This window comes from Lissotriton vulgaris, chromosome 9 (assembly GCF_964263255.1).
Source record: "Lissotriton vulgaris chromosome 9, aLisVul1.2, whole genome shotgun sequence".
NCBI classification, from domain to species: Eukaryota; Metazoa; Chordata; class Amphibia; order Caudata; family Salamandridae; genus Lissotriton; species Lissotriton vulgaris.
In genome coordinates this window covers 883,528,672-883,554,033 of record NC_141697.1, presented here as the reverse complement: position 1 = coordinate 883,554,033, position 25,362 = coordinate 883,528,672, and the positions used below count along the sequence as shown (strand labels likewise).

The 25,362-nt window shown below is 40.7% G+C and overlaps 1 protein-coding gene across 1 annotated transcript in view; it reads right to left on the bottom strand.

Moving 5' to 3' along the window:
• Positions 1-2,938: 2,938 nt before the first annotated feature.
• Positions 2,939-25,362, bottom strand: part of LOC147692428 (thyroid transcription factor 1-like) — a 60,110-nt gene continuing 37,686 nt past the window's right edge. The window contains exon 2 of the mRNA XM_086938632.1: positions 2,939-4,082. Within this exon, the coding sequence (XP_086794758.1) occupies positions 3,544-4,082 (539 nt within the window). The 3' untranslated portion in view covers positions 2,939-3,543. The remainder of the gene's footprint in view (positions 4,083-25,362) is intronic.

The following is a 25,362-nucleotide window of genomic DNA, read 5'->3' as shown; positions in this document are numbered from 1 at the left end:
CGTTTATATATAATTCTTACTGAAAAACTGATTTTAACTATTATTTTTTTAAAAACTGGTGATGTAAAATAAATATTTTGTTTTCAGCCCTCCAACAGTATGTTGAGAATTTGAAAAAATGGCTGCTCCTCACAGAGGAAATTGCCATGCTTGATAATACAAACGAGGATGAAAGAAATCTGAGGCACAAGGTAGAACCACATTCTTCTCTAACAGGCACAGAGTAAAATACTGTTTTTTGAAAAAATCAGTATTGTGTGCTTGCTTTGTCATGCATATCTGTTCAGCTTGCCTTCTCCTGGAAGCATTAGATACCAGCTTTTGAATTGGATAGGCACTAGTTTTCAAGGACAGCAAATCCGTTGTAAGGTGAATTTGGTTGACAGAACCATTAATTTAAAACAGAGGATATGTTACGAAAAGAGATGTATTTCATTCGATCAGGAATAAATATATTCTGCTTCAGAAGGATCATATTCAGTATATCGGCTATCAAAATATCTTACAGGTACGAATATTTAGGTAAGTGCAGATTTATTATTCATACTTAACACTTACCTAGAATATATATTGCCATGGTACATAAATGTGTAGTTAAGCATAGTAAATCAATAAATACCAAGATATACTTATCTTCACACAATTGTGGTTGTCAATGATTTAGCTACACTGTGTATCGCTATTTTCAAAACCTAATGGTCAGATAATCAAAAACTGAAACGTGATGAAAAATGGCATCTAAACGTTTTAAAAAGTACTACAGATAAAATAATAAAAACATGACTCGCATGACTTCACCATGACTAAAAACAGGAAGCTGTATGAAAAATTAATAGGAAAGAATCAAATGAGAGTGTTTGGAAGAATAGAGGCTCTGTACCCAGACACAAAATATAACCACAGAAACTATAAGGTATCGGTTCCTGCTGGGAGCACAAACTGGAGTGAGGCACAAGGCAACAAGCTCCCACAGTTACTAACAGGACTCACTAACTTGCCCACTGAATCAATCACTGTCTGAGGAAGTCACCCTCTAAATAGTATATAGTCATTTATCAATCAAGATCATATAGTTCCACTCACTGCATCACTCATTCATGCCCACGCATTCACATATTCAGCCTCACTTACTCACGCTCAGTTGCACTCACCCACCCACAAATAACCCTAACACGTTAGGCAACAGAGACAGTGTCCTCCATGTGTAGACCCAAGGCCGGCAGTGAACTATTTCAGACAGAGGGATACACAGCAAAGGTTTTCGCAGTCCACCTGTACAGTTCTTACACCTTTTTCACGTGGCCGCAGCATTCCCAGGCTGTCTTTACCAAGAACCTATTTTTGTGGCCGGAAAGTCTGGCCCCAGAGTTAGTATTTACTGGCCAGTAGGGTGATTCTGCAGGTCAGAAAAAATGTGGCATTACAAGTTGGACTCTGAGGGTTACTAAGAAATGGAGACTTGCTGAGGGGGTCGGATTTAATCTATCCCCAAGGTAGTTCTTCATTGTTGGCGCCATTTTTACCTGGAGATTTCTGCTACTTAGAAAAGTTGGAGTTCCAATGGAAAACTGTCTATGCCAGCATGTGTACATATTTAATCGCGATGACCAGGCGCCCAGTAACTTTAGTTACCGGGCACTTGTGAGGTTATGAGCAAGTCGCAATGGGGCGTGTGGAGAAGGTGAAAAAGTGAGACAAATATGGAGGAAGCGTGATGTATGTATGTATGTCAGATCTTGCCTCACAGCCTGTATACATTTTCAGCAATTTCCAAGTTCCTAAGGTACTGATCTAATTTCAAGAAGCAGAAAAGTTGATTTGAATGAAATGTTTTAATTATGAGTAAAAAGTGTCCTGCCTAGTATTTCTGATTTGAAATTTTATTTGACTTAGGCAAATATAACATATTAATACATCTAGAATAGACGTTTTCTTAAAACGGCAATGCTGCCACCCAAAGAAAGCCTTAGAATATGACAAATAACTAAATCCAAACTCTATGCAGGGCTTACAACCCTGGCCTCCCCTGAGGAAAACTGAAATATGATCCTTATTTTTTTGCAATTTGCAGTGTGAGGACCAAAATACTAGCCATGAGGTCCCCGAAAAATTAAAATAGGCTAGTTCACTCCCGAAGTCCAGGATATCTGGAATATTGCTGATTCGCAACGTTCCACCTCAAATCACTTTATTTCACTTTCCTTTGGGGATAAAAAGCATTTAAAGAGTCGCCCACCACCCACTTTAACATGTCTTGCAAAACCAGAGGCTGTGGTTTAGTTTACCTGGAAACATGAACATCAAGTATTGACAGCTAGAGGTAGCAGCTGCCAACCCTCGCTTAGCCTCTGGTACCCTCCGAGGTCCTGATGACGGGGGCAGGCATAGAAAGTTAACAGTCCATAAGAGCTATGTTTAGTCTCTGCAGCTTTCATATGTTGTCTGGGGCGGCTCCTCTGCTAAGGTGGAGGAGTGTAGGCCCACTGCTCTAAGAGAAGAGCAAAATAAAAATAAAATGATAATAACAGAACATTATTATCATTTTATTTTTAGTCTGCCTTTAAGCTCCATGTTAGGGCAGTGCAGGGCTGGGCTCGTGTGAGCAGAGGGACGAGTGGTGGCTGCACCATAAGTGTGACTGATGGTTCGGCCGGCCGCCTTGGGCTGACCATCAGTCATGCGCACTGTGAATGTTCTACACCGGCTGTATTGGACTGCCTGGGAGCAGAACATTCCCAGGCTCCCAGTCCCTCTCTGAGCACTGAACCATGGAGCTCAGACCAATCACAACACTGCTGTAAAGCAGAGTCATGATTGGCTATGGGAATCTGGTAGCACGGGTGCTCCCAGGAGGCAGGATACAGCGTAGACAGAGGAGAGGCACGGCTATAGACCCACGTGTATTTTTTTTTCTACTACCCGCTTAGGCATCTCTGCCAACCTCGTCTACCAGCCGCTACTGAATATTGCCCTTCCGCTTGCAACTTATCAGTGAATTGGCGATTGTTGAGTGCCTATAGGTGGGACAAGGGGTCAATACTTTGATGTCACTGAAGATTAAAGGGTGTGAGATATCATTTACGTAACCTCTCTAACTTCAGTGATTCCACTTCCTTGGAAAAAGTGGTGACATTCGAAATGTTGGGATAATGGCGATCACTGTAAGTGCAGCCCCAGGATTGGACATAGTTCTTTTATATACTGAGGTATCTTGTACCATTTTGCCAATGCTTTACCTGAAAATGGAGAACAAATTCTGATTTGCTTGGATTCAAGAAATGACACCCAGGGTAAGAGCAGTAGAGAAATGATCACTTACTGGAAACAGTCCATCACTTTGAAATAAACCATTTCGTTTTTTTCAGTTTTAAAAATATAATTTACAAAACCACGCGGTGTAAAGATGGCTATGTGTAGAAGGTAGGCAAACTGTTTGGAATGACTAAAGATAAGAATTTGGCTCACTGTATATCCAAACTCGAAATATCAGTTTTCTTCTCCCTGGTTCACTGAACGTAAAGATCTGACCTTCTACCTGTTGCATCACCAAGGCTTAAACATTATGTTCCTGTTAATTGTGTAGTCCTGGAGAGAAGTCAAGTTCTGAGCAACAGAGAGTTCCTGTCCATCTCCAGTTCCTTGAGCCTGCCCAGAAAGGAGCTCTGGGATCTCAGGGGAGGGTTTGTTTTCCAGCCGAGTCTCCACTGCGCCATATTCCTCCAGAGAGGTGGTGGGGCTGACACAGTCCTGCTTCTCTGCGCTGTAAGGCCGGAGGCGTTCTTCCGATGCTCGGGCCTGCCTCTGCTTGGCCTGCCTCTTCATCTTGTAGCGGTGATTTTGGAACCAAATTTTTACCTGGTTGGGGGTGAGGTCAACGGCCTTGGCCAGGTGGTCTCGCTCTGGGGCTGTCAGGTACTTCTGGTGTTCGAACCGCTTCTCCAACTCGTAGACTTGGGCCTGGGAGAAGAGGACCCTCCTCTTCCTCCTGGGGGAGTGCTGGATGTAAAGAGGGGGCTTGGCAACGTCTCCGATGTAGCCCAAGCCTGATACGTTGAATCCTGCTGGTCCCATGTACCTTGAAACTTAGAAAGATAAAGCGAATTAGAAATAAGAACAGAGCTGCCATCAAAAAACAACTTCATTTAAACAGACTTTGTATTACTGGTAGTACTATTATTACTAGCAGAACATCATAAAACCCATGAATATCCCTTCACACTGCACCTCGTCAAATGGTGTGTGGTCAGGTACTCCTTTATACTGCAATATACAGTTGAAGATAAACTAAACATTATTCATTATTTCTTTAATTAATATTCACTTTGAATAATGCTTTCTCTCAGTCCTTGGTTGTCCTTTGTACTGGCGAATTTGATTATGAGCCAAACTATTGTATACAAAATTACCAGACTGCATAGATATAGACTGCAAGATATGTCAGTGCTTAATTTGAGCTGGTGGTTTGAAATGATTGGCACTGGGACTTGATTTGCAGCACCTGCACTTATGACAGTCTCCCACACGGTGGCTTTTTGTCTGATTTAGAGTAAGTATAACAACAGTTGTTTACTAATTCAATATACGTTAAAAATGACAATTAGCTGCCGCCCATTTTACCACCAACCATTCGCGTGATCCCCTTTTGTCGCCATAACCCATTTTTATTAACAACTTTAAAGGGTTTTTGTTATTTACCACAAAATGTTTTATCAAATACAATCATTTCATGGGGAGTTTCGCTATTTAACGGTTCTGGATACTTGATAACATATACCTTTCTAAAACAACACGTCCATCACGTTCAAAAACTAATACTACATTTTCATTCCACATTTAGCTCTTATTTATACATATTGTTTTAGAGTTTATGACCCCCTGCTCAAGACAGCAAAAAAAACGCCCTTTTCCAATCATCAGGATTTCTTTAAAATATGCAAAGGGTTAATAATACATATACAATTTGAATTATCTGCACATAATCTATGTATTTAGATGTCTAATATTTACACACACGTTCTTATTGGTCATTGCATTGAGCCACAACACTCTAGACCCGCATCGTACCTCAAATGAACAAAAACAAAATTAAACACTGCATATGCGGTGATAACATGATACAATAAAACAAGAATAAAGCAGTGTTTAATTTGTGCAGGTGTCTACAGGTCATGGGCACCAGCACTTATTTATTGTTGTCAATGCTTAGTTTTCATCATCAGACGTTCAGCCTGAACAAGAGAGGGAAAGGCAGAAAAAGGAGAAAAGAGAGACACATAGGAAAACAGTGGCAAGGGCAGAAATGAGGCGTGAAAAAAACATGCAAGAATGAGCTAAAACAACCGGAAGTGTAAGGAGGCGAAGAAAGTGAGATGAGGCGGAATCAAGACTAGACAGCTTGATATTTAGACAACCCTGGTACTTGGTGGTGCTGTGGCGGGCTTCTAAGAAATACTTTGGCCCTGCATGCTTGTGTTTTTTCGAAATTAGGGATCGGAATGAAGTGTATAGCTCGGTCCACAGCAGCACTGACCCTTAAGAAAAAGACTGAAAGACCAGCAAGAAAGACATGGGGGCATATGTATGAAACTGATTTTTTTGTCGCAAATGCTGCGAATCGCAAAAAAGCAGCGTTTGCGACAAACAATTCGCAAAATGCGATGTATAAGGAAAATCGCATCGCAAAATTAAGGAATCACAATTTTGCGTAAGCATTTAAGGAATCTCAAATTGCGATTCCTTAAATGCTATGTATCAAGCACCCAAGTTGTGCGATTTCTCCTTAAGAAATCACAAATTCCCACCAACTTCAAGTTGGTGGGAATTTGCGATTTCTTTCAATAATGCACTTTTTGGCATTTTTCAAAGTGCTATGTGGTGCACATACATGCCCTTAGGGTATGTATGTGCGCCATATGTGCACACATGCTCATTTCAGGGGTGCCTCAGGATGTCCTTTGACACACTTGCACCCTTGAAATTATTCTAAATTTGCAATTCTCAAATTGCGAATCGCAAATTGAGAATGACTTCCCATTCATTCCTATGGGCCTCCTTGCCGATAAGAATGAATGGGAAGGTATTCCTTAATTGCAATTTCGCAATTTGCTAATCGCCAGTAAGGAATACTAAGAAACCGCTAAATATTTGAGATTTTTTTAATACATCCCGTTTTGCATTTCTCAAAAAGCGATTCTCAAAAAATCGCTATTTGAGAATGGCAAACAAGATTTTGAAACATATGCCCCATGGTCTACTAGAATTATACAGCTAGTCAGAAATCCACGCTGTTTTAACTGCTAATTTAGGTTTAAATAGTTGATTGATGATCACATGGCCTCAAAACATGGGAATACTCACGTTGTTATTTCATTTTCCTGTATTAACTGGCCACTGGCATCGGTTGCTCATCTGGCTCCCAAGTCATAGAATTGCTCTAGACAAGGTGATTTATCATATTATTGTGGACAGAATGCAATTTTATAAGGAAAAACGTAACAACTGCCATAAATCATAAAGATATTGTAAATCAATGAAGAGTTAATGAGACGATTTAAGTGATGGCGGCCATAGGCCAAGTTCCTTTATATGGTCGTGGAACTCAGAGGTAACTTGAAATTTCCTTTTAGCGAACCAGAGAGGATATTTTATTTCTTATAATGCATGATCACACCACCACCCTTCCCACAAACACATGAAATTGTTTGTGAATTCGTCTTTTATATGAAAGAGATAATATGGTTATAGATATGAAGTTTCATAATCACAAAGGGGAAAGGATCACTTGTCCTGCGTAAACCAAGGTCTGCAGGTAGGTAAGTAGGTGTCTCCCAATAAAAGACCCTCATACACGCGTTTTTTTTTGGGTATCTCGTAGCGGTATGTGATGTGTCCCCGCTTATTTAAACATGTGACTGCGTAATCCTTGGGTCGATTTTTTGTGTGCACCCTCCGCCAGGAGGCTTTACCTTTGGTTGAGGCAGTAGTGATCGTGAATTGGTGAGTGAAAAAGTGGTGATATCTTTAAAATTGTCCTAAACAACCAGTGTGTCGATTTTTAATAAATCTGGAGTTGGACAAATATAAAATTAAATTTGTGCGGCTAATGAATCGATTATGAATTCTAGCGCACCCCATTAGTCAAAAATCGAGGTCGACATGTTTCAGCCTTGGTTGCCAAATGGTCAGTAGGCTTTCATCAGGACCAAAAAAGTGGTGCAGTGAATAAAGGTGAAAGAATAGGTAAGTTTATGACCTGATTCTTTGAGTAGTAGAAGGTCGCATTGTACCTGTGGAGAGAAAAGAGACATGCACACATCGACAACATGTAGGGAAAAAGGGGGGATAGGGAGGAGACAACACAGTTGTGTACATTTGTACAGTTTTCACTGAATTGTCCAAGAAACTAAAAAATGGCAATACTTTTTGCAGAATCACAGTCATTTCAGGCGTCAACTTAATCAATCTCATGCCGTAGTGAATAAGAGTGATTTCACTTGACCGTAGTGCGGTGCCCATAGCTGTAATACTATCCATGGTGGATAAGTCTTCTTAATACTGATAACAGAAGTGACGATTTTACGTATCGCTATTAGGTGATGGTATAGTGCTTTATCGATTTTAAATAAAACTCTATTGTGGTTATTACGGTCTCTTTTTGGCAAGACTAGGTGGACAAGGTTGGCCGAACCCTTTCTTTCAAGTACCGATGAACCAACAAATGCAGCCACAAGGAGCACAAAACTTCCAACAAGGAATTCCTTTTTTAGGGAATGGCCGGCCCAATCGGCGCACAAGACAAAAAGGAATAAGCTGGTCCGACCAAACAAGACAGGTCCAAACCAGGAGCGTGACCAAGGCCAAGACCGGACTAGGTCCAACGACCTCGTCGTAAATTTGACAAACAAAAAGCTTACGGAGAACGAGATGAGTGTCCTAAACAAAGGCCTAGGATATGTACCCACCCCAAAGACTGATATTTTCAAAACAAAATGTGAATTAGCCAACTTCTGTCGAACCTTGAAATTAAAGGCTTTTTTCAAAGATGAACTACCATCACTGCGAGAGGGAGATACGAATCTGAGACACAAGTCCAACTTTTGTCCTTTAAATTCACAAGTCCCAATCGAAATATGTACTTTCGAACAGGCCATAATGAAAGATCTAGATGATCTAAACCAACAACTTCAAAAACCTTTTCAAAATATCACGAAGGCAGAACGATTGGCCCTTACCGAACTCAGGAACGACAAAGAGATCGTAATAAAACCTGCGGATAAGGGGGGAGGAATAGTCATATTATCCACAGAAGGATATGACAAACAATGCCTAGATCTACTTTCAGACACCAAATTCTATGAGATCATAACAACGGACCCCTCGGGACGCCTGCAGAGAACAATATCCCTAATGATCGAAGAGGCAGAAGCAAATAACTGGCTATCCAAAAAAGAAACGGATTACCTACAAACTAAATCACCAGTTATACCGTACTTCTACTCTCTTCCGAAAACACACAAAGGAAGGATTCCACCTCCAGGGAGGCCAATCGTCTCTGGGATTAATTCAATCTTAGAACCACTCTCAGAATTTGCCGACCAATACCTGAAACCCATAGTACAAAAAACACCGACGTACTTAAAAGACACAAGAGACCTCCTAAACATGCTGACCAATTTTGAATATTCAGAAGACACAATGCTTCTAGTATGGACTCGATGTAGAGAGTCGCTACACGAGCCTCCCACAACAAAAAACCTTAGATATTTTGGAAACAATACTCTTTGGAATGGAATGGCCTCATAAAAGACCCAGACATTTTGTCCTCTAATGCTGCCGACTGGCCCTAACGGAAAACTTCTTCCAGTATAAAGACACCCTCTTCATCCAACGTCATGGTACTTCCATGGGCAGTACATTTGCCCCTAGTGTGGCGGGTCTTTATGTGAGTACTTTTGAAAACATCTATGTCCACAACAGTAACAACCCCTTTCTTGAACGAATTATTTTTTGGAAGAGGTATATAGATGACATTCTCCTCATTTGGAAAGGTAACCTTGAGACTCTAAAAGACTTCCACTGCTGGCTGAATAATCAGGATGATTGTTTGAAATTTACATACGCTGCCAATGAGAAAACCTTAGACTTCCTGGACATAACTTTGTTTGCAGAAAACAACACGTTACAAACCAGGACTTTCTTTAAATCCACAGCCAAGAACAGCTTATTATCCTTTAAAAGCTTTCATCCTCGTCCATTACGAGAAAATCTTCCGTACAGCCAGTTCCTCCGCCTTAGAAGGAACTGCAGCTCAATACATGATTACAAGAACCAAGCTGAGGATCTCTGTGAAAAACTCACGGCCCGAGAGTATCCAAGAAAGGTGATTTACTCTTGCAAAAAACGAGCACGTAATCAATCAAGAGAAGCACTATTAGAAACACACCCCAAGCAGAAGATGACAGAACAACGTGTGTCACCACCTGCAGTCCTGTTACTAATCAGGTAAAAAAGATAATCAACAAAAACTGGAAGATTATAACATCAAACAATCTAAACTGGGCTAAACCACGTTTTGCAAACAAGAGAAGTCAAAATATCAAAGACCTCTTGGTACATACGAGACCACCACCAAAGAAAAAGAAAGATCAACCAGGATTATGGAATACAACCCCAATAACAGGACATTACCCTTGTGGCACCTGCACAGCCTGTGAGACCACAAAACCTACAAAAGAATTGCAGTTGCTCCCTAACTTTAACTGGAAACTAATTCGCCGCACTAATTGCAATACGAGTCATGTAATTTACATGATTACTTGCCCATGCCAGATGAGATACATCGGCATGACTTGTCGCAAAGCAAAACAACGACTCTGCGAGCATCGCAGCAATGTGAATTGTAAAAGAACCACTACCAAAATGTCCACCTACTACAAAGAATTAGGTCACACTGTCAATGACCTACAGTGGGTTATCCTGGAAACTCTGGACACAATAGACAGGAATGCAACAAAAATCCTGTTAGAAAAAGAACAACGTTGGGTGCATAGACTAAAGACTGATACCAACGGTCTTAACGATTCGATTCCTCGGCTATCTCTCAATAAATGAGTCAGAACCATTACATCTTAAAAAACTCATAGAATTCGCCACTTTAGAATATATAGCCATAACCGCCAAGAATGGACAAATATATACTGAGTGCAATTATCAAATTTGCCCCATATTAAAATTTCTACCCAATTGCTCAAATAACCCCAATTCAAATATTTTCATTCCCAGATCAAATTCACTCATTGGTCCTAACATTGAAATACAACGTAAGGAAAGTGCTCATCACTCTTATTGTAAAAATACGTGACATCTCCACATTTGCAATCGCAAATGACGACAATGAATCTTTCGTCTCTTTCTATTACTGTGGTATTCCACAAATAGAACCGGATTCAACTCACGAGGAGTTCCGGGAGACGAGCGGCAGAGACAGCACAAGCTGCAAGACCAGAGGAGAAGGATTGAGGTAACACGCGGCTTTTCCGCGCAAGGGGGACTAATACCGCTATAAGTCCCGCAGTTTATAATGAAACTAACAAGTACTCTATCCTCACAGTACAACCTCCCTCTGAACGCCCCTCTACCCGAAGAAACAAATCCTACAATACGTAGAGGTAGGCTCCGATAACGACCATTATGCGACGGACAGTTCCACCATTACAACTTAGCGCGCAATTATTTTAACCTGTTGCTCACATTACTAAGCTACATCTCCCTCGTAACCATTTAACCTAGTCTTGCCAAAAAGAGACCGTAATAACCACAATAGAGTTTTATTTAAAATCGATAAAGCACTATACCATCACCTAATAGCGACACGTAAAATCGTCACTTCTGTTATCAGTATTAAGAAGACTTATCCACCACGGATAGTATTACAGCTATTGGCACCGCACTACAGTATAGCGAAATCACTCTTATTCACTACGGCATGAGATTGATTACGTTGATGCCTGAAATGACTGTGATTCTGCAAAAAGTATTGCCATTTTTTAGTTTCTTGGACAATTCAGTGAAAACTGTACAAATGTACACAACTGTGTTGTCTCCTCCCTATCCCCCCTTTTTCCCTACATGTTGTCGTTGTGTGCATGTCTCTTTTCTCTCCACAGGTACAATGCGACCTTCTACTACTCAAAGAATCAGGTCATAAACTTACCTATTCTTTCACCTTTATTCACTGCACCACTTTTTTGGTCCTGATGAAAGCCTACTGACCATTTGGCAACCAAGGCTGAAACATGTCGACCTCGATTTTTCACTAATGGGGTGCGCTAGAATTCATAATCGATTCATTAGCCGCACAAATTTAATTTTATATTTGTCCAACTCCAGATTTATTAAAAATCGACACGCTGGTTGTTTATGACAATTTTAAAGATATCACCACTTTTTCACTCACCAATTCACGATCACTACTGCCTCAACCAAAGGTAAAGCCTCCTGGCGGAGGGTGCACACAAAAAATCGACCCAAGGATTACGCACTCACGTGTTTAAATAAGCGGGGACACATCATATACCGCTACGAGATACCCCAAAAAACACATGTGTATGAGGGTCTTGTATTGGGAGACACCTACTTACCTACCTGCAGACCTTGGTTTACGCAGGACAAGTGATCCTTTCCCCTTTGTGATTATGAATAATTAAATGGAGTCTGAAAGGATCCGACCTCTCTCTCCCCTCTAATTGGTTATACGTATAGATATGAAGAACAGGATCAGAATTTTTACTGTGAGCATAAACACCCAAACAAGCCAGTTAGTAATTTGCTGTAAAAAGAGATTAGAATCAGTTTAATACAAGTCAGATTTACAAAATGCTGTAGCTCAGAATGTGTTGCAATTTTCAGAGTGATTCTATTTTTCCTCTAATGACCTGTGTCATTTCTTGTTCAGGGTGACTAGAGACATCACAGCTCAACTGTAATAAGCAAATTAGAGACAGGCTTTTATACAGGGATTGCAGGCTCACGTATATCATACAAAAATATTGTGGCCTAAAAATCAACTGGAAAAAGATTTTGACTGAAAGTATATAGAGGTCAAGAAAAGTTTCTTATACCTAAATCGGAATATATGTAGCTTGATAACATATATATTTGTAAAGTGTATGGATGTGGACTTAATAATAGTAAATCTATCCCCACCTATATAAACCTACCTTAACAGTATTCTTGTAGTCAATATTTAGGGCACAATATTTTTGTAACAAAGTTATTTTAAATTGAGAACCTGACATACGACCCTAGACAGCCTCCTTGAACATTTGGATAGAGGGATAACTTGTAATCCTCTCATTTACAGTATCTCTTGGCTACCAGGAGCCAGCACACATAGTCAATATTCCTATTTAAAAGCTTTTGTATCCCATACGACCTTTCAATTTTATAACTAGAACCTTTCTCTTTAGGAAACACTTGCCCTGAGTCTTACGGACCCTGGCACAAGCACTACATTCTGAACTCTGCACATCCTATTTGTTCTCCTGCTTTGCAATTTTTCCCAGCCTGACTTGTAACAATGTTTTTGTGACTAAGTAAGGCTTACATTATGTCAACCACAAGGGTTAGCAGAGTCCTCCATGCACCAGTGTTTTCAGCAGAAGTGCGCTGACCTCTGCAATGACCAGTGGGGACATTTTGATTTTTAGACAGGATGGATGATCATAACTTATCTAATTCTGCACCAGGTACTTTGCCATTGTGGAATGCCTACATAATATATCACATCATAGGTGTGGTGTAGGCTCACCACCCACCATTTATTGGTCCTGACAAAGCGCCGTAGACCTCTTAGGGACCATTAGACGTGATAAATGTTGACCTGATTACACTACTTCTTACTCACAGTAACTTGGGCACATTATGCCCCATCAGTAGCCTTAACCTGTCTTTTGTTCCTTTTGATCGTGCCGAGAACCTCCACATTAATAGTCACATGGTATCTCCTAAACAGTTTTATTCTTTATTCCCTTACTTTTTACCACCCCACAGGCTCATTACTACCCCCACACATGCACCTTCAATCATATGGCAAAAACAAAAAAGACCTCCACCAAAGTGATACTTTGTGGGGTCCATAGGGCATTGCAGCGCCGGCCCAATGAGGAGCAATGCCCAGTGATGAAGCATGGAATCTTTATAGGTGTGTGAGGACAACAAGAAACAATCCATAGGATTCCACCATGTGCTCTTGTATTCTTTATATTCGTCTTTCTTCTTTTTCTTTGACCGCCTTTTTATAAGAACAGTACCTTTGTGGTTTACATTATGATTGCCTTCGTAGCCTGGGTCCTGGACATATTGCTTCCTAGCCCCCCTTTTCTCTTTATTGTGTGTAAGTAAGGCTTACTTCAGATTCAGGCATGATGTATTCCTGAAGTTCCACGGATAAGTCACACTTAGTTATAGAAAAATATTTTAGGAATAGAGTCCCCAATGTCAGCTATCTCTGCCAGATTGTACAACCTCTGAATGCTCTTTTACCCTGGGAGCTTTTGCCTCATCCGTCCCCCATTTTCTTTACAATAAAAGTTATCAAAACAGTTCTTGCAATGAGTGCTTATCGACCTCTCTCCTGTTGTTGCACAAAATGCTGACCTCGAAGAAGCTTCAACAATAGCTGTGGTTGGAGAGTTTTTACTCCATTTGCATATGTATGTATGTATATGGCATTTCTATTGAGTGAACCTAGCCAAAAGGCAGCGGAGCACTGTAAAAAGTCAAAGACAATCATAAAGTCAATGAGCGTGAGAAGAGGTAGCTGAGTTGTGAATGGTTAATGCATTGTGATGTAATGGTCTTAAGAGTGGTGAGTCTTCAACTCTTTCCTAACTTGGAGCAGTGTTGAAGCGTTCCTGATAGATGCTGGGATGTTGCTTCATTTCTAACTGCGTAGATGGAAAAAGGTCTACTGCCTTGTTTTTTTGTGTGCACCTTTTAGTCTGCAGTTTGCTGGTCTCCTGGCTGCTGGTGTACCGAGAGTCACCCGAGATTGTAATTTTGTCTGCAAGATAAGCAAGGGCTCTGGTCATGATCGCTTTGTAAATGATGCAACTGGGTTTGAAGATGGTATAGGTCAGCAAGGCGAGCCAATGGGGTTCCATCATGATGATAATCCTATCATATGTCTTCTGGAGTTGGTGAGGCTATGGAGCAGGGTATTACTGTTGTCCAGATGCCAGATGCCAGAGTATGAGGGCTTAACAAGCAGTTGTGAAGTTGCTTTCTGAAAGAATCAGTTTCACTTTCTGTAGGAGAGAGAATTGGTACTGTAATTGTGTTTTTCACAATGTGTTCCTTGAGGATGAGGTTGGTGTCCAGGTCGAATTCAAGTGACTTGACATTCTTTTTTTTTTTTTTTTTTTACGAAAACGCGTTGGCTGAGGCCTTTTAAGAATTTTGAAACAACTAAAAAGGACTTTTTCTGAATATAAACGTTCTCTGGATGGATTCTTAGTGCACCGTCTTATTTCCGAAAAAAAACTATGGTCTGCGTTATAAGTTGATGAGCCCTATTTTCTTTAATGTTCTTACCCTATTTCACCCCGACATCGCAGCACGGCACAGGCTTTGATTACTGTATTTATATGAATTACTATGCGATCCACTTTAACTATAGCGGGCATGCTTATTCAATTATTTTATTTACGACATGTCCACTTTCAGTTTAGCGGCCGAGCTTCTTAATTATTTATTTTACAGACGGCCGCTTTCATTAATTAATAGCGGTAGCTGCTTTCACTTCAGTGACCGCGCTGCAGAACGTTTCTGAATTATTTTGTGTAAAAGTGCACCATCTGCTCTTTCACTTTAATATCCGTGCCCCCAAGTGACTTGACATTCAATGAAAGTTGGGGTTCGAAGCCAACAAGTTTCATGTTTTTGAGCCAGGTATGTACAGTTTGTTGTTTGCTATTCTTAGCAAATGACAAGAATGTTGCCTTGGTTGGCTTAAGCTTCAGGAAAAGGCTGGACATCCAGGTCTGGATGGTGTGCAGGTAGTATTTGAGGCATGGGATGTTGGAAGCAGAAGCGCTAATTATTGAAAGATGACACTGTTGCCAGTCAATAGAACACCAAGCAGCTTCATGTAGAGGTCGAAGATGACAGGAGACAGCTTGGAACCGTGGGGGCCTCTGCGGGTGACAGGGTTCTTTCGGGACCTGGAATTGCCCTTGTGAACAAACTGGTGGTAGTTGGAAAAGTAAAAAAACGAGTTAATGACATTGCTGAAGAATCCCACGTGACATTCCAGTGTGCACATGAGGGTAGGTTGGTCAATAGTGTCAGAGGCAGCTGAGAGGTTGAGCAATATCAGAAACACAGGTCATTTTCATCTGTGGTTAGGAGGTCAATGTGTAAGGTAGCGGTTTCCGTGTTGCTGCATGGTCTATAGCCAGACTGATAATCGCAGAGTAGATGGTTATCATTGATGTGATCTTCCACTTGAATATAGACAGCTTTTTAAATGATCTTGCCGATGAATGATAGAGAGTGATGGGCTGGAAGCTGGCGAGGCCAGCAGTATTCACTGGAGGTTTGTTTAGGAGCAGGAGGATCTGTCCTTTCTTGAGAACTTCTGATACTCTATTTCATTCTTTCTTTTTTGATAACAGCAAAAATGTCTTGTGAGAACTCTCACAATGAAAGGGAAGAGGACATGAGGGGTTAGCTTTTAATGGTCTCCCCATGCTGCAGTTTGAGAGCCAGCTTGGGCAACCTCAACTCAAAGGACCTGGTCTGGACTGGTGTCTCTGAGCCCAGAATTATCTGATCATGAGTTTTTACCCGAGTAATTCAAACCCCAGAGGCACCAGGGAAGTCAGAAAGGTCTGAGAAACACCACTCCATTCACTGGAGATCAGGGCAGATGTGTGAAAAACATAAACTGTACTCACCTATCCTCCAAACTCACCTCTGTCACACTGTACTAACAACATTTCCCAGGAGGTCGGTATAACAGACCTCTAGCTTCTTCAATTTTCTGGTTGTTAGCTCTATATTACATTACTTGTCACTATGCAACGCTATTGGAAATACCAGAAATGTGCCATGTTGGCACACTACAAGCCAATGAGATACAAAAAAAAAATCATGATGGTCAGTCATATTCTTTCATGATTAGATCTGTGTTCTATTAAATAATATTAATGAGGTAGAACACAAATTGCAAGCCACTACAATTAATTGCCAACACAGAGATTCTGGCCTGCTTGGGTCAGCAGACCACCATGTTTGTCATTGCTTTTAAATAAAGCAGTCATTTTTTCAAAAAATGCAGCTAGTTTCCCTAAAGCAAAAGACAGCGTGCTTGAAAAATAAACTTTTCCTAAGGATCACTGCCTACTGCTAGATATGTTTTTTTTAGCAACTATAAAAGAACAAGTGTCATTTTGGGACCCTTTGGGTTACCATCTCCTATGAGGTGTTGGAAGAATATTAATGTTCTGCAACCGGATTTCTGTCGACAAATATTAATACATACTATATGGAATGGTATTTGGAAGGGAAGCCCTAAACATCCCCTTTCTAATACCAATTCTTTATGGTTTCGTAACCACATTTAGCAACTCAGAAAAGCTTTTCCAAATTGTTAAATGGGCTTGGTAGATCCGAAATGGGTTTTTAGTTTAGCCAAATTCTAGGATTTATAGAATCAAGAGGTTGCAAACTGTAAATCCCTTTGTACATTGGGCCACAAACCTTTAAAGATCTTACTTATCAATTACCTTTTCCTGATGACCCAGACATCTATTACAAAAGTCCTTGCAGTGAATCACCAATTATAGCTTAAATTGCTGCTGTTGCTTTATTAGTAGACAGAAGTGCCTTTGAATCTGGCTTCATATGTTGGTTCCCGTCATTTCTCCATATTTGGTATTCATCCCACTATAAACTTTCAGCTTTATTATTGTGCTTGTAGCTCAAAGTTAGACAGTTTTTAGGTGCTCACTATTATGCCAGACAATGGACCTCAGGCACATGTCGATAAAAGGATTTGTCTGGAACCACTCACAGTCACCAAATGAGAACTGCAGGCTTAGAACTTAGAACTTCTAATTCCTTAACCACCATCTTAACCACTGTGTCATAAATTGGAGTTTTACTTGAGGAGGTGAGAACCCACCACAAATAATAATCACAATAACTTGTCAAGGTGCTTCCCAAAAGTCTTTAAATAAACCTGTCATAAACCACCCTCTGGTGGCCATGGCGTCAAGCAGTCAGGCTTAACTTAGAGGCAATGTGAAAAGTATTTATGCAGGACTCATACAGTAATACATTGAAAATAAAACAAGAATAAAACCCAAACCAATTTAGAAAAATGGAGAATGTTTTAATAAATAAACTGTCACCAAAATGACAAATACCCTATTAGTAGAACCAGAGGTATGAATTTTACAATTTTGTATTTAACAGTACCTCCAAAATGCAATAAGTGCCAACTGTGAGCAACTGGTCGCACTGGCCTGGGACAAGAGTAAAATGTAAGGCCGACCACGATAAAGTATGGGTCAGATACAAGGATCAGTATCATCCTAATCACAACATTACCTTCTCACTTAGACATTTTTAGTGAGGTAGACAGTCTTGAATGGGGCTAGGCAGTCGACTTGATCCAAAGAAGGGCCTAATGATGATGGAGAGCTGCTGATCAAGATCTCAGTCGATCAGAGGGTGCTCAGCATTAGGACTGGTGAAGCTGTCGACAAAGGGAGTCAGCGTTGCTTGGATGCTGTTCATCATTGGGTCCAGTGAAGCCATTCGATAGGGTGCTGCTTGGCATCAAGTTCCGGGAAGCCATCGATCAAGTGCTGCTTGGTGTTAAATCCAGTGAGGCCATCGATAAAGGTGGCGGAGGTAAAGCTTGGTGTCGAGTCCTTAGAAGCTTTCTGTTAGACAGGGAGGCATACACTCTGACCACAGCCAAAGGTCCAGGACTTAGAGGACAGTACTTGGTGGTCAGGACTCACTCTCACACAGGTCAGCAGAGTGGATCAGGTCAGGTCAAGTTGGTACAGATGAGCTGCAAAGCAGGATTAGACCTCTAGAAGCTTGTTGTAACCCAGTAGCTCAAACAGGAGGTCAGTCAACTTAGCATTGGAGTCACCTCTGGAGTTCTGGGTTCAATGCAAGCAGGTACAGTCTTTCTTCAGGTTCTTCAGACTACAGGGAAGTACTTCTTCTGATTATTTTCTGGTCCAGTAATGTTCTGAGAAGGGTACTGAGGATGCCAGATGTATTATTATCTTGTATGCCCATTACTTCTAATATTCTCTTCTCGTACTGTTTGTAACATTAATATGCATACTCTGTAAAGCACTCTGATACCCTCGGGTCAAGTTCGTGCTATATAAAACTCCGAAAATAAATAGATTAAATAAATAAATAATGCTGAGTGGCAGCCTGTGGGTGGGGGTAACCACTAGCAACACCCTCGCCAATAAGCCAAGAGTTCCCAGAGGTTAACCTACTCACTTTTACAGCACTTCCTGTGTGTTGTACTGTAAACTATCCCACAGTGCCCATCTCTATCTAAATCCAAGATGGCAGGACCTTTCGTCCCTTATTCGCAGCTCCCTGGGCATACCCAGAAGGGGGTTATCATAATGTGCGCACAGTTCCTTGTGGTCGCGCTAAACCAGTTCTCAGGTAGCTACCCACCACTGGATTTGGCATGATAACTACAGGTACAAAGGAAGGAGGCAGTCATGGTGTCTGGTTCATCTGCTTGTGATAGGGAAGGTCTCTTTGAAATGTAATTAGATCTTGGGCATAGCCCTGAGCCAATCCTGTCAAGGGAGGGCTAACAGCACCCCACAGTCAAGTCCTTTGTCCTCTGTGTGCAGCAATCCACGTCTCACTACAGGGAAGCCATCATCAGCCAGTTGACACTAAAATGCTGGCAATAAGTCATCCAGAGTTTTAAGCAGGGAGAGATAACTTTTTTAATTTTAAAAGTTTTTATTGGTAGTTTCAAAATAAACACAAGGAGAAAAATACTGAATACATACATTGAATACATAAAAGCCATAAGTAAATGGTTGTTGTACATGGGATTAAAATAGTGGCTATCATATTGGCAATAGGATGGGAGAAAATAAACACAAACAATCAATCAGGAACATACCATAAGATAACAAAATGTACTGAAGAAAATCATAAAAATGAATATACATTTCGTGTCAGTGGGATCAGTAATAACAGTGAGTTGGTCCACAGGATATTGAGTCTTCTGTTGAGAAAGTTTAGTTAAGCGGTTAGATAGAACGAGGAGCATGGGCAGAACTAAAGTGAAGTGAAGGCGACCGGGGTCGAGTGTGGATGTAGGTGATTCAAGGTGGTTTGTGGGCGCTAAAATAGTTGTCAAGAGCGTCCCACGGTCATCTCCGAGGTGGTCGCCATGGTGAGTGTTGAAGTGATATATTGTCAGCACCTCTAAGATTGATTACCCAATTTAACCAGCAGGCAAAGGAGGATTTAGGGTATCTTTCCAGATATTGAGAACAACTTTCACTGCAGCCATGATGAGTAAATCTAATAAGGCCCTATCATTGTCGTTAAGTGACGTGGCTTTGAGGAAACCAATGACTAGGTAGGACATTTCTCTGGGAGGGGGAGAAAGAGAAGATCTTTTTGAAAAAATCTCGAAGACTTTATCCCAAAAGGGGACCACGCACTCGCAATGGAATATGAGGTGTTCAAGATCACCGTCAACATTTTTGCAGTTCCAACAGGTTGCATCAGCTCTGATGTTGTGAGCAAAAAGATGTGCTGGTGTCCAGAAGGCTTTATGGAGCAGGCAGAATTTTGTTCCTTTTCCAACATAGTTGAAATTTGATGTCACCAATAAATTTGATTTTGAATAACCATCAAAATGAGTCCTTGAATATATTTTAGCTGCTTCCAACCCACAATTATCCTTACAGGGTGCTGTAAATTAGTCCAGTATTTCCTATGGGGAAGCTAATCTTCTCACATTGAAAAGGGCTTTTGGGGCCTTTTTACTGTCAGAATATGTGTAACATTAATTTCTACATGTCCTACTTTCAAATATCATGCACTCTGCCTTATTAGGCAATATGGGTGACATAATTATTTTAAAAGGAAGGTTTAAAGTAGTTAAAACAAAGGTTGTTTTGGACAGGTTTAATTGGCAGTTTAAAATCTGCACAGCTAGCCTGCAGTGGGAAGCATGGAGAGATGATTTACTTTGCTACTGTAGTGGGTGGCACAGTAAATGTTGCAGCCCTCAGGTTGCATCTAATTTACTGGCCCTGGGTACATGTTGTACCATATACTAGGGACCTTCAAGTAAATTAGATGGGTCAATCAAGTGTATTCCGATGCCAGATTGTTTTAAGGGAGAGCGGAGTGCTTCACTACAAGTTAGCAGGAGTAAGCATGCAGAGAACTAAAGTTACCAAAAATAGTTCAGGCAAACAATTGGGGGAATACCACGCAAAAGAGGGTAATTTCCAACACACAAAACATCTCCTTCGAACAAATATCAAGCTGTTAGTTTCCTCTCGTAACAAATGGCAGCTGTCCACTTTGGTAGTTAGATGCACAAGGAAAAGTGCTCTAAGTTGCTGGCTAGAGCAATATACTGCTAGATGTGCCCTCCAGATAAGTTGACTGTCTTATTGTGGGTTCAGAAACATATGGGGACAGTAATAAAGAGGCTATTTACACAGGGCACAACTCAAAGTGAGTTGTAACTAGGCACTTGAATATGGTTGCCAGGCTGATAGACATCAGAAAGTCCATGTTCTAGTCCAGAGGTGTCATTTAGCAATCCAAAGCGATCTAGGAGTTCTAGCCCTTGTTCACTATAACTGATCAATTTTCAGAGCAAAACACCTAAATGAAACATGATGTCTCTGAGTACATCGAGTTAACAGGTAACCTTAATGATTACCCAACTCAATGGTATTACCTTTATCGAGCATGGCATGGAAATACAACTATGGTGGTATTGAAAATGGCATGAGAAGCAGTAGCAACTCCTCACCCTCATGAAAGGGCTAGTTGACAGCTGTGTTAATCTGCTAAAGTGAGTTTACTCTAAACACAGGACACAGTTGAAAAGGAATGAGGAAAATGAGGTCCTATCACAGATAAGACTGCGTTTCAATGGGGTTTCAATTGGGTAAAATGAAGACGTCTATTGCTTAGCAGCACTGAAAAGATTGAAGAGAATTCTTTATGGCCAAGAAATTAGCTACACCTCATTCTGAAATTATCACCCCCACATAGAACTCAAGTTCTTTCATTTAAATGTTAGGTTCTCACCAAGTCTTGTTTTTAACTAATGTTAGTGTGGGGTTTTCTTAAGCAGAAATGAACAAACTGGAAACATGTAGATTTCAGCGTAGGTTTTATTAAACCTCAGCCACAAATGCTCAGAGTCAACTGACTCAAACATTAATGCTTTTGTTCCTGGTCTTCCTACTTATATGTTTACAGATGCGAGTGAAAAGGGACTTGGTTCGGTTCTTGTTCAAAAGAAGAATGGAAAAGAAGTTTTGATTTGTTGTTCTTCCAGATGTCTCAGAGGGTCAGAGTTAAATTATTCTGTAACTGAAAGAGAGTCTTTGGCGATTTATTGGGCACTAATAAAGTTCAAAAATTTGATTTGGAGTACTACGGTTATGGTATTTTCAGATCATAAGCTTTTGAAAGAGGTGTTCTTAAAAAAAAAGTCTAGATTCTATTTCTTCAAGAATTAGGAGATGGAATATTTCCTTGCAGGAGTTTGACTTTGAAGTACAATATATTCCAGGAGTAGCAAACAAATCTGCTGGCTGTTTGTCAAGATTGGTTGACACGGAGTGTTGTGATGAAGAAGCTTTATATGATACGGAGGAGGTTATTAATGTCTGTGAGGTTACTGAGGGTGTTGTTGAAGAATGTGAATGGAAAAGTGAATTGGAGAAGGATGATGAGATGATTTCTGTTATAAATTATTTGAAGGGAAATGTGGGTTTGACTAAACCTTGGTCTCTTGTGGCTGATGAGCTCTCTATTACAGATGGTATGCTGACTCGAGGTACTAAGTAAGTTCCTCCTTTGGGTATTCGTAAAAAACTGTTGTCACATGTTCACAATGGACATTTGGGTATTGTAAAAACCAAGGAAATGATACATTTGCAGTTTTGGTGGCCTAGTATGGATTTAGAAGTAGAGAGATTAGTCAGGGATTGTGTTGAGTGTTGCGCGAGTGATAACATTCTAAAGACTAGGCATATGCCTATGGTGTGTAGAGAGTTGCCCAGTCATCCTTGGGATGAAGTTGCTATTGACATTTTAGGTCCACTTAGTGGTGTATCAGATACCCCGTACTTGATAGTTCTTATTGATTTGTACTCAAGGTGGATTGAAGTGACTGCGGTTAGAGACATTACCTCGAACTCTGTTATTAAGTTTTTGGAAGGAATTTTTAAAAGGGAGAGTTTTCCCAATAGTTTATTGTCTGACAATGGTCCTTAGTTTTGTTCTAGTATGTTTTCTGATTATTTAAAAAAATGTGGAGTAGTACAGAAGAGATGTTCTTTATATCATCCTGAAACCAATGGAGCTGTGGAGAAGGTGAACAAGACACTTAAGGAATCTATACAATTGGCTAGGTCTCAGCCACAAACCCTCAGAGTCAACTGACTCAAACAATACTAAACATTCCAGAATACAGCATCACAGAATGGAATCATCTAACCAAAGTATTCCACAGATTAAAGAAACATCAGTAGAAATAACAGGTGAAGCACAACATCACAGTTAGCAAAGACATTTTATTTTTTGTAAAAATTATAAGTATAATAAACTTTCATGTACGGGCTTTCAGACAGTCCTTGTAACCAATCTGTTAAATCGTCATTCATAATTTATTCTAGCCCACCACAGCATGCAACATGGACAAGTCAATCCAGTTGAGACATTGGTTCCTTTCTCTGTGAGTGACAGTCTTGTCCCTAAGCACAATTTGTCACCCACAGAGAGAGAAGTTCCTTTCAATGCCAGGGACTTGTGGGAAATTGAGTAATTAAAAAACACAAACCTTTTTAATTTGATTTAATTCTTTTAAATATTTTCAAGTTTGCAAGGGTCAGCGAGTTCCCCAAACACAGCTAATGGGCCCTCAATACCATTTCTAGTATGTCACATCTCCTCTGCACACGACCTGCAGACATCCTGTTTTGAAATGGGCTTTCAATCTATTCCAAAATGGCCGCCCTTGTGTGCACGTGCATTCAAATATGAGAGGCAGTCTTTGAATTGGCTTTGTGGCATTACAGCCAGAGATGCTGACAACGGTACTGGGAAACCAGCTTTGAGTGTAGGCGTTGGCTCAACCTCCTGTGATCCTGGGCAAATCAGTTAATCTCCCAGTGCATACAAAAATATTCCAAACTGCATGCATGCTTGTGCAACTTTGTATGTGTTTTCAACCGACTGGAAAATGGCCACCCATTTGAACACACACAAGCTTGTGTCCACATAAGGGCAGCCATCTTTGAATGTTTTTGTAAAGCTTTATTACAAAAACATTAAAAAGTGGCCACTTCTGCCTTTATCTGTATATGCATCCAAGTGCTGCCATTTATATTACAATTTTGTAATAAAGCATTACAATAGCATTTTTAAAAATGGCACAGCCAATAGGTTGGCCTGCTGGGTTTGCCAATCTGTGTTTTTATTTCTGTTTTGGTAATTGTAGTTTGCTTTTCCACCATAACTCCAGGATTACAAGTACGAGAATGCTCAGAGGAAAAAAAAGGACATCCAACACCTGGCAAGAGAACACATTGAGATCTCTGAGATATCTTAGAATGAATCCCCTTTGCATGACACACCTCAGTGGCAGAGTGCTGAAGTTGCCAGTCGAAAGATATGAGACACACAATCAGTAAAGGCATTGCAGTTAACATTACTTTGTATTCTGTTATATGATGTTTTAGTTTTACCTAAGATAAATGCAGGGCTACATGTAGCCAAATGTGGAATATTTCCCTTTCTTTTAATCCAACCGAATGAGATTCTTTGGGCCATAGTTGTATTGAAATTAATACAAATCATGAATTGCGCAAAGATGGCAAAATCACTTTGCCACTGGCATGCACCCCATTCACTTCTTGTTCCTTGGTGCCAACTATTGGCGTCACACTTAGGCTGCTGACTTACCTTGCCTTTTGGAAGTGCAGTTCCTAAAACATATGGGCCCTTATTTATGAGGCCTTGCGTCAGTTTTGCGCCGCCGGTGCGTCACTTTTTGTGACGCATCAGCGGCGTAAAAAATGCGCCTTGTTGCGCCATATTTAAAAAGTGACGCATCTAGGTAGATGCGTCACTTTTTAAACCCCTGCGCCACATTATACCTGCGTCAGGTATAATGTATGCAGAGGGGGCGTTCCCCCGCAAAAAGCCTCGTAATAGTGACGCAGTGAAATCTATGAGATTTCACTGCGTCACTTTTAGGATGCTGTTGCGTCAAAATCTTGCGCCTGCCTCACAGCAGGCGTAAGACTGACGCAAGCCCTTTCACATGGGGCTTTCCCCATGTGAAAGGACGCATTGCTGGAGTTGCGTCACTTTTGTGACACACTCCAGCAATGCGTCACTTTTGCGCTTACAGATACGTCAGAAATACTGACGTATCTGTAAGTCCTTGCGACATGATGCGTCATACATTAAATATGACGCATCATCGGTGTCGCAAGGAGTGCGCAGTGAAAAGTGACGCATCGCTGTTTTCACGCAGCGATGCGTCACTTTTCATAAATGAGGTCCATGGATTTGATTGAAATCCCCTTCTTTTCAAATCTCTCAAAGAGTTTTTTGAGTGGAACACAAAGGGGCAGATTAAAAAAAATAGTGCAACGGAGGACAGCAACAAAAGTTGCTGTGCTAGGGGGAGAGAGCATTTTGGAGCCATATTTACTAGTTATGTCCCGTCGCTGCTATCTTCCTGTGCACTCCCGCATTTTGATGCTACTAAGTAACATGCACACACTGTAGTGCAAAGGTATGTGTGTGCTGTCTAGAATAGGTTTTGCACTGGTAGGCTAACATTCCAGTACAAAATTCTATGCCTAGACATTTTTTAAACCATTTCAAAACATTGGATGTGTGATATACACTGCATCATACATGCAATATGTGAAATGTAAGGTAAATTAAAAACATTTGTCTGACTTTTGCATCTGTGTCATGGAGGAATTATATTTTGACACAACCCCAAATCTGAAAGTCTTTTATGCTCAGGCTTTGTGTCAAAAGCCATAGATGTGATAGTTGGAATGCCCA